Source organism: Galendromus occidentalis, unplaced genomic scaffold (genome assembly GCF_000255335.2).
Source record: "Galendromus occidentalis unplaced genomic scaffold, Mocc_1.1 scf7180000077475, whole genome shotgun sequence".
NCBI classification, from domain to species: Eukaryota; Metazoa; Arthropoda; class Arachnida; order Mesostigmata; family Phytoseiidae; genus Galendromus; species Galendromus occidentalis.
This window is the reverse complement of record NW_003805463.1, coordinates 711,714-721,253: the sequence shown is the minus strand read 5'-3', so window position 1 is coordinate 721,253 and position 9,540 is coordinate 711,714. Positions and strand designations below refer to the sequence as shown.

Genomic DNA, 9,540 nt, shown 5'->3' with positions numbered 1-9,540 from the left:
AGACGGAGGCGGTAGTCCCTTCGGTGTGATGGAGATTCGTATGCAAGTAGCTCTTGTCCACCGTCGGTAGACGATTGGAACTCTGAAATGAGGCCTTTCCCGATTCGATCACTCCGGAGCTCCCCTGAGCTGCTATCCTGGCCGCTCTCATATCAATAGCGGGAGAACCAGCCCCCGTGTGGGAGGGATGGGGAATGGTTCCTCGATCATGCCCATAACTCGAGCCGAGGATGGATTAAATAACTTCGGCTTCTGAAAGTTCCCCCCAGACATCGTCAAGCGCCGCACCGTCTTCCAAGCGTCCGACGGCTGACGTCGCTGCTGAAAGCGAAAGTGAAACGCTTCACCTTCCCCCGGAGCCCGAACCGTTCGTTCGGTGGCCTTATCGAAGCATATTGTGGGTTCTTAGATTATTCCCGACATTCCGTACTGTGCCTCAGTTCTCTCGGAGTAAATATGACTACAGAATTGGAGGTAGGTTCGAATTACTGCCGCTCGACGATAATCCGTGTGCTCCTTGGAGAGTTGCCTCTCCTCCGACGATGCTGATAGACTCGGCAGTGATTCAAGGTCAAGAGCGCCACTGGCAGAATTCGCCCCGCCGAATTCGGACTCAGTCGCTTATGACTGTGGCCGAGAGCTCCAGTGGGATTTTCAGCGTTTGTCGATACCATGCGTCGAGTTTTGAAGGAATTCCGCGGCAGATCAAAATGCAGCGTCGCTCGAGGTTGTAGCGTTCGCTACATGAGAAACTCAGGGAACCCCATCTGGATCGACCTGATTGAGTCACTCGTCCTTCCAAACTGCTTCGCAAGCTATCTCGAAAGTCCCATAGTTCCTTGATCCTCGATGGTCTCAGCGGGGAAACAGATACTATTCGTAACTCGTAACATCCATGCGGGGGCGCCGCTGCCTCGGAGCCGATAGATGGAGATCATTGAGAGGATCTCACTGAGAATCACCTCGATGTGTCATGGGAGGGTCCTTTGATTCCTCACTTCAAGCTTCTTTGGAGTAAGTTCAAGGCACTTCTTTGCACCGCTGTAACACTCATTTCAGCAGCCAACGACTATCGAAAAAAATGTTGCACAATACCAGCATATGCGCGGCGGTTTCCCTCCGAGCAATCGGCGTCCGAGACTCCCGTACCCTCTCGCAGAGTTCTTTGCCTACGAGGGGGCCTCGTTCTTTGCATGATGAGACGGAACCCTCAGAATGTGTACCCCTGGGATGGAATGTCTGGAAATCCCCCATTTCGGACTTCTTCGAATCGACAGGTTATCGGTCATCGGGCGATCTCCTGTGAACAATCTCATACAAGGTTCCGTATCTTCATCCGACTCATCCGCCGCAGAGCCTCCTCAGAGAGCTCTGTGAGCGTATGAGCGGATCCAGCGCTTGGGAAGTTTTTCTACGCCTCCCTTCGGTTTCCCCGCGGGATACTGTACAGACGTGCGGTGCAGGGACTTGGACGCCGAGATGCGCTCCACCGTTTCCTCAAAAATCGAATCCGACATTCGTTTTTGCTACGCTTTGACGGGGAGTTTACTCATGATAAACGAAATCAGAGAAATAATTCGAGCAGAACAGACGCCTCCCTTCATTCAAGTGCTCCAGGAATGGAGTAGGAAAGTCAACGACGCTCTAAGCGAGCTGGAACATGAAGAAACCTTCAGAAAGCGGCAACTCTGGGCGGAGTCCGCTTCAGATGGCATGTGATCACTAGATATTTGGTTCATGGATATCATCATCTGCTCTGCACGGACACAGGTTCCATGATGTCGATGGAGCTGAGTGTCTTTGTAGGTATTGTGGAGACTCATGCTCGAGATACCATGCTACCGATTGCCAGTCCGGAACAATCTTCTAGTAAACTAGCTGAATTTACTTACCAAAAAGGCCGTACTATACTCTGTTCCTGAGTTCAACTAATGAATAATGACATTCGTTTTTGCAACGATGGAAACTCGAGCAGTTTGCGGGCGACCTGTTAGAGTTCCCGAGAAGAAAAGTTTCTCTAGATGTGAGAATCTCCATGAACCCAGGAAAGTTCCGGGGATAAGTTCGGATTCTGGATTATGGGATAGTTCGGAGAGGAGGTACCGAGATAATTTCGATGGGAACATCCTGACATGTGTATATCATTGTCGTGGAGTCACTCCGCTCCATAGGTCAACAAGTGTAGGAGATCCCGAGCCAGAGCCAGTAGATGATGAGCTCGTGAATTGTCACCGGGAATTTCCTGAAGGGTCTCCGGGGTTCCAATTATTCTCTGGACCGTGTGTCCTTCGGTCTCAATCAGCTTAGCCGCTTTAAATGGAATACTCTTCGGAAAAGTAGACCGCGACGCGACGCAGACGCATGACATGATAATCTCCTGAGTTTCGATTCTGTTCTCTAGGATCGCGATTCTGACTCTTTGAATAATTGTGATTCTGTTCTCCCACGGAATCGCAAAGTCAAGATATTCGATGCTTCAAATGGGAGCCCTTTGAGGACTAGAGAATACTGCCCGTCTCGCGATGACAACCAAATGATCCGTCCGGGAGTTTCCCGCGAGGTGCTCTGGGCGCTATGAAGGTTGGGATTATCGACACCAAGAACTTGGGTACAGCGGACTCTGCTCAATGGGACCACCCCGGGATCATCTCATCTTGGTCCCAGTGAGCGGTTGGTCCGACTGACCGGAGTGATTTTGACTAGGAAACCTCATTCGGGCATCCGGGTTCCGGTCCGAGCAAGCGGAGGGTACGATTATCCGGTGGTCCAACAGAGCAGAGTTCACTGAATATATATATACGAGCCGAGTTTGTCATCGCATGAAATTTGAGGATCACCGCGGGAGATATCCGGGACAGGATGCTTCACTTGAAGAACTAATGACCTTTCAACAAACCTCTTCTTGCATATTTCATCTGCATACGATCCGCCACTCAGGCCGATGACTCTTGAGTCTTCGTTTCTTCTACTACTCAAAGATTGTCGGGAGCTCCCGGGTACAACTCATTCGTTTTCACCTTCCAGGAACTGCATTGGCCATGGACAGTTTTCCCAACCTTAGATCCGCGACTCGAGGGATATCCCTTTGTAGGGAACTTCTGGTTCATGACAGGATTAGTCATCGCTTATCTCTACTTTGTCAAGGTTGCGTCATATGATTTCACAGACGGACTTAAAGACCGAAGAATCTCTCGGATTCTCTGTGACGTTCTCTCATGCAGCTCGAATAATGCAAAGAGGAAATATGGAAGCGTTGACTCTTTTAGATTCTCGGTCCGAAATTGATGGCGGACAGACCAGCTTTCGAGATCACGACGATCATCAAAGCATACAATTTCGCGAACATTTTCATCAACTTGTTCTTCACGATCCAATTCTCTAGGTCAGTTTCGGAACTCCTATTTGAATCTCGAACTCCTCTGGAACGACACTCACTCGGCTTTCGAATCACAGATACAGCTACTTCGGTGGCGGATATTCTCTGTTCTGCCAGAAGATGGATCACTCGCGGGACGAGAACTCAATCATGCTCGTGAAACTCGGTTACTACTACTGCATCATCCGAGTTCTTGATCTATTGGATACAATTTTCTTCGTCATGCGAAAGAAATTCAATCAGGTACATTCATAATTTATTGCTCGGCATGAGCGTCCAGAGTGAAACGTTCGCACGAATCCACCTCGGACGTTGGATGGTCCACGGAGATTCGAAGCTACCCGGAAATCAGAGTGAGAGTCGAATGGTGGCCGGAGGTTGAACTTCTATGCGACTCGTTTGATTTAAGATAACGGCACTCCACTGCTCGCACCACGCGCTGGTCGCTTGGTCAGGCTGGCTCTTCGTTTCTGTCGGATGTGATGGTCAGGTGAGGCTTCTCCTCCGATGATGCTGCCGTAGATAGGTTACACGAAAGCATGGGCGTGGTGTACTAGCAAAAAAAAACTGACTCCGCGATCAGGTTGTCCTGGGAATCATTGTGAACTCGGCCGTGCATGTCCTCATGTACACCTACTACTTCCTGGCCGCCTGCGGACCTTCGGTGAAGCCCTATCTGTGGTGGAAACGATATATAACAAGGATTCAGATCGGTCAGTTTGTGGGTCTGCTTTTCCACATCATGATCCCCATATTCTACGACTGCGGCTATCCTAGAGGTGATTGATCTCGCATTTATGGCATCGTATCAGTATTTCATTGCGGGAAAAATGAGGAGCCTCATGAGCGATCTCGTCGATTCTGCGCTCCGCAGGCTTACTCGTCTGGGCATTCGCGCAAGGTACATTGGGACTGGTCCTTTTCATCAACTTCTACCTGAAATCCTACATCGTGAAGCATGTGAGTACATATCAGATCCACCTATGACGCTGATGCCTTCTTCAGAGTTGCTTCACGTTGAACTTGATACCTTATCCTGTGGAAGCAGCTCCGGCCGAGTCGGGCGAGAGAGAGCGCGCTCCCTAGGCCGTTCGAAGACCTTTCCGAGAAGCTCATGGATTTTTCTCCACAGAACCCCACTCCGGAAATTCAATCGAAATCGAGCGGAACATCATATGATCGTCTCAAGGAGGCTAAGAGGGCTTGAAAGATCGGGAGATCGTGCAGAAATTCCTTCAAGGAACACATCACCATCTTCGGAAGACCACGACTTGCGCGGAAAAGCTTCTCTCCAATATTCATGCTAATATTGAGCAAGGTGAAGTCGGTCATCCACGAACGGTGACTCAAGATGAAGTATTAGACGCGGACGCGTTCTTTCACTGTGAGAAATGAATAAAATTCGCGTTCTGCTGGGATTTTATTGTGTCCGTAGCCTCCTCGTTGCACCTGTGAGGAATTGTCCATGATTATAAGCGCTATCGCGGACAGTGGAATCAGCCGAGCTCGGAATATAGAGATCATGCTCGAAACTGAGAAGTCCGAAGGATCAAAAAGGTGCCTGGCCGACGTCGCCCCCGTTTCCGGCATCAAGGTCCCACCGTCTTCTTCTCCGAAAGCAAGATCGATCGCGGCAATCGAAAGTCCTTTTGTCCGCTAGGATCTGATGGTTGGAAAAATTAGTCTCCCTGTTGAGAGGGAGCTGAGGCTCGATAAAATTGTAGAACTATGTAGATTGTTCTACCGAGAAAGTCCCTCGGTCGTTCTTGGTCTACTGGACCAATTCTAGAGGACCGGGAATGATCCCGGCACCGTAGAATGCTTTTGCAATCCATATGTTCTCTCACGCTGTTCTCACGCAGCAGACAGAGGGTAGAATCGAGAGAGGCTCGACGGATCGCTAGCGGCTCCTCCCGGGAGGTTCAAATTGCCTCGCGATTCTGATCTCCCGAGATCTCATCATGCGTCCAATCGCACGACTGGGAAGAATTGATCCGCCACGGAGCGAGCTCCTGGCCTACATCATGACCTCCTATGCGGGCTTGAAGATTTTGCCTCGAAAAAATCCAGAGCTCCTTCCACGTTTTTTCGCTGAATCACACGCCCGTGCTCCAGTATCCGAAGCCTCACCCCTTCGTCCCAAATGTTGCCCCGTTTCCCGCACATTGATCTCATGAGATGTAGTGTTCGATGAATGGCACCGATTGAGAGCGCTTACCCTTGCCTCGGAAATCGTCTTGCTGAAATTCTATGGAAAATACGAGAATTCTGAGCAGCGGGGGATCAGGAATTATTGATTTTATTGATGCTGCAACCAAAAGCTATATACAGATTCATCTGGCTGCTTCATAATTTAAATCCATGCTCGTGAAGGTCAAGGAGGAGGAAAGCACAAAATATAGTAATGCTTAAATATGTAGGAGGTATTCTCTTTACATAACACAGGTTTTGGTCTCGCAGGATGATATGAGGCAGAGGATCTGAGTCACTAAAGAAGTGGATATGCTCATCCTCGTCAGCAGGTGACCGGGTACATGGCTTTGATGCCACCGTGTGCTTGTACCCATACATCCATGGATTCGTTGCAGGGTGAGCTAGTAAAGCTTGTCTGTCTTGTACGTGTCATGAGGACTTCGGATCCGCATCTCGATACGACTTCAAAATATGAGTTTTCGATGTCCAGGTCATCTACCTGATTGATTGGCGCCCTCCAGGTCACAACTCTCGCGTCTCCTGCGCTCCGGACGCAACGTATATCGCGCACCCGTCCCAGATGAAAAGTCGGACCACATTTCGGTTCCGTACGAGTTAAGAATGTCCAGAAAGACCTCCAGTTTTCTGTTGATGAGCTCTCCATTCGGTCTTGAATACGGGCACGGTGGACTTCCAGCATCTCAGCAAAATTATCGCTGCGGCATCTCAGTCGCAAGTTCCGTCGGGCAATCGCTCTCTGCAGGATCTTGTGCAGAGAATCCACGTCTACCTTAGTATCTTGATATATTCGATAGAGCCAAGCGGGATTGGTGCAGCAGAGATGCTCTTTCACAATTTTCGCTTTCCTGATTTCTAGCTGCTCTTCCGAAGACAGAGCTGACAACCATTTTTCCGGGTAAGCCATGGTATTTGCCTCAACCCTATTCTCCCAAGGCTCGTATATCAAATCGAGGAGCTCACAGAGCTTCTTGTAGGGGGTGTAGTTCGCTGAGTTGATGGCGTACGGGAACAGTTCGATGACGATGGCATTTGCTGGTACAAAGAAACTCAAGGATAGCTCAGCACCGTGCATAGAAATTAATATATCTGTGAGCGACAACTTATATCGCAAGTTCGCCAATCCTTCCTCAAGCGAAAGCATCTCTACAGAACAATCAAACTCCGTCTCGAGAAAATTTCCGATTTCCCGCAGATTCAGAATGCGCCTGTTCGATCGGCGAATTAAAATTGTGCATCTGCGCAGGATATAAAGTTTACTCTCTTGGAGAGCTGATTCGGCAGCAAATTTCTGAATAATAGAGACATCAGAACCTCCAAGGATACACTGAGGGGATCTGAAACCGTATTGGTACCAGAGCGTGGTCTTCGGCAAACCCACAAATAATCGACGAAAGCATCTGATCTCTCCGCGTTTCGCATATACTATGGGCAGGTGAAGGAGCGAATAGTAATCATCGAAGCGGTCGATATCGCTCTTGGTTAAAAATAGGGTCAAGTTGAGCCTAGGTAAGCTCTCTTTCATTGCGAATGTGGGCAAAATATCATCATGTAACACATGAAAGAGATTGTCGGGAAGGAAGCTCCGCAGTAAAACAGCGCTCTCGGTGAACACAATATTAGAAGAAGCTAGAATTATCCTTAGGGTTTGTTTCTGAACCGGTGTGATATCTACAATCATACCGTCATGGTCCGGTACCGAGGAGCCCGACACCAGCACCGGCCAAGGTCCGGCATTCCGACTGTCGCTGAGGTTGAATAGAATTCCATTATGATGCCAACATACGTCGTGTAATACGCAATGATTATCAGTGTACGTTGTGCCGAAGTCATTGAAATCCCTGATTGGACCCTTCCCGCATATGGCAGAGGATCCAGCCGAAGCGGGATTGCCCATGCACAGTGTAAGCAATATCATGAAAGACATCTTGAAAGCGAGAATCTTTTCGAAAAATACTGATGGATCCCCTGCGAGACACCGCGGTGAGATAGTCACTCACGCTCCGGTCGGACCATCTCGGTGTTCAGTTTCTGAATTCTATAAATGCGATTCCAATTCACAGCAGGGACCTTATTTGCTAGTATATTGCATCCAGCGTCGCATCCACTATCGTATTTGGTAGTGTGGGCGACTCTGATAGTTTGAAAGGCTCCTCTACGAAGCTCAGGATCGGCTGATGGTCCGATGAGATATCTTCATCGTTCAAGAGACCTGGAATAATTTGACATCGGTTTTCAAGGAAATCGTTGATTCGCCTCGCGGGGGTCCTAAGCAAGCTACTGCTACTTCGGTGAAATGAGGTTGCGCTTCGGTAACTCCCTGACATTAAAGCCTTTCTTCATGAATAGTGAATATAGAAGAGAATGCTGAGAGTGCCGTTTATTTTTAGAAGAGGCCATCCTGATTCATTGGAACGGCCGCTGATGGACTCGTTGCCTCCCCTGTAAGCTTACAAGCTCCCCATCACGCTACATTTGGGTGGCAAAGGCCACCCGAAGTCCAAACAACGGAGCCATGATGGGTAACGAGCTGAGAAATGTTGAAAAGAAGCTCTCTCGGAGATTCTGATACCCATGTGTATCCTGCCGGGATTCTCATACCGGGGAGACAACCAGAAGGGCTGGGACTCGGAGCAAGTATGCTCTGTCATGGCTTCCGTAGAGAAATGCGCGATTTCCATGCGCCCGGTTCCGCGATTCATAGAGTACTCATGGAGCACATTTCAATTGATATTCATGAAGCGACAGTCACAGCCGTCAGCTACCAGTCACGGGTATACAGTCTGCCCCTCATACAACGAAGTCTCTCAATCTTGACTGTAGGCTCGGAAATCGGTCCGTCTTGAGAGTCTCTCAGCACAGACTTTGAGTTTGGAGAATCGCCGACGAGAGATCGTGTGGAATTGGGACCAGTATTCCTCGCATCGTTTCGCGGGTGTTTTCTTCGATGTAGAATTTCAGTGCGAATGATACATGCGAGGCGAGGCTGCCATCGAAAACAAGGATGAATGATGTTGCCTGACCAAAATCCATCGAGACCACTGGGCTCGTGGATGTTCCTCCACGACGGAAGGCAGCGTGGCGTGATGTGACCATGGATGCTATTGTCCCATCACGGAATCACGGGATCATCGATTCTCCGAAGCAGAAATTCAAAGCTTGACTCACCAATCGTACTCTTATCCAAATCCAAGAAGTCTTGGAGACAGCCGGGTAGGTCGTAACATAATTGATCGACCGCAGATTGAAGGTAGGCCTGTGGGAGGAATCTGTCATGTTCTCTCACAACTTTTTGGATTTGGAGCGAGGCATTCCCGCGTTCGAATCTCCGAATATCGAGATCGGCCAACAAACCTCCAGTAAAACCTTCCGCTCTTGGGTCACCCTGTCGTTGAGGTTCCGAATCTTCTTCGGTGGAAATTCCGGCAGCTCCAAATTGGGATAAAGGCGTCGTAACGTTTTATTCAGAGAGTGGAAGTCACTGTACCGCCGCTCGAACTGTTGGAAAACAATATCACTTGAGTGAGTTCCCACCGAACTAGAGGCGCTGAATTTTACGGCGGACGATCATGAGACTCGCTTCCTCCAGGAATGATAAAAGCTCCACGGAGCGGGACGCAGGAAGTCGCAGTGCTCCATTGTTCCTGTTCCCACTCGTCGGAGAAGTAAAACATGGTCTGAACGCCCGACTCCGATTTACCTTCAACGAGATGTAGTTGTCGACCACTTGAACAGTATACAAAACGTATTTGTTACTGTTGTGTTCCACTGTGCGGGTGGAAGGTATCAGAATTTTCATATTGCTGCTCTAATCGGATGGGCCGACAGTCCGACAGGCAGTTCGACGAGTCGACACAGGTAGCTCTCTCTTTTGTCACTCTACACTCTGCTCCTCATCGACACAAGCAAAGAAGCAAGCATCACTTTGACAGTTGGTAAACAGTAGCAGCCGA

At 49.2% G+C, this 9,540-nt stretch overlaps 2 protein-coding genes across 3 annotated transcripts; one reads left to right on the top strand and one right to left on the bottom strand.

Moving 5' to 3' along the window:
* The first annotated feature begins 427 nt into the window (after window positions 1–427).
* LOC100905392 (elongation of very long chain fatty acids protein 1) lies at window positions 428–4,801 on the top strand. The gene is made up of 8 exons (XM_003744798.2): window positions 428–474; window positions 3,025–3,144; window positions 3,267–3,382; window positions 3,454–3,619; window positions 3,786–3,866; window positions 3,960–4,155; window positions 4,251–4,336; window positions 4,509–4,801. Exons 1-8 carry the CDS (start codon window positions 457–459, stop codon window positions 4,581–4,583), a joined length of 858 nt encoding a protein of 285 aa, XP_003744846.1. The 5' UTR covers window positions 428–456; the 3' UTR covers window positions 4,584–4,801.
* A 901-nt stretch (window positions 4,802–5,702) lies between these two features.
* On the bottom strand, window positions 5,703–9,494 carry LOC100906075 (sorting nexin-24). Of its 2 annotated transcripts, XM_003744885.3 has the most exons (4): window positions 9,288–9,494; window positions 8,942–9,085; window positions 8,756–8,843; window positions 7,501–7,799 (listed from the first exon to the last, which is right to left on the bottom strand). In XM_003744885.3, exons 1-4 carry the CDS (start codon window positions 9,384–9,386, stop codon window positions 7,666–7,668), a joined length of 465 nt encoding a protein of 154 aa, XP_003744933.1. In that variant the 5' UTR covers window positions 9,387–9,494; the 3' UTR covers window positions 7,501–7,665. The 2 variants fall into 2 exon arrangements, with proteins under 2 accessions (XP_018495640.1, XP_003744933.1); XM_018640124.1 differs by lacking the exon at window positions 9,288–9,494 and having other exon boundaries at window positions 5,703–7,799; window positions 8,942–9,002.
* Window positions 9,495–9,540: the final 46 nt, after the last annotated feature.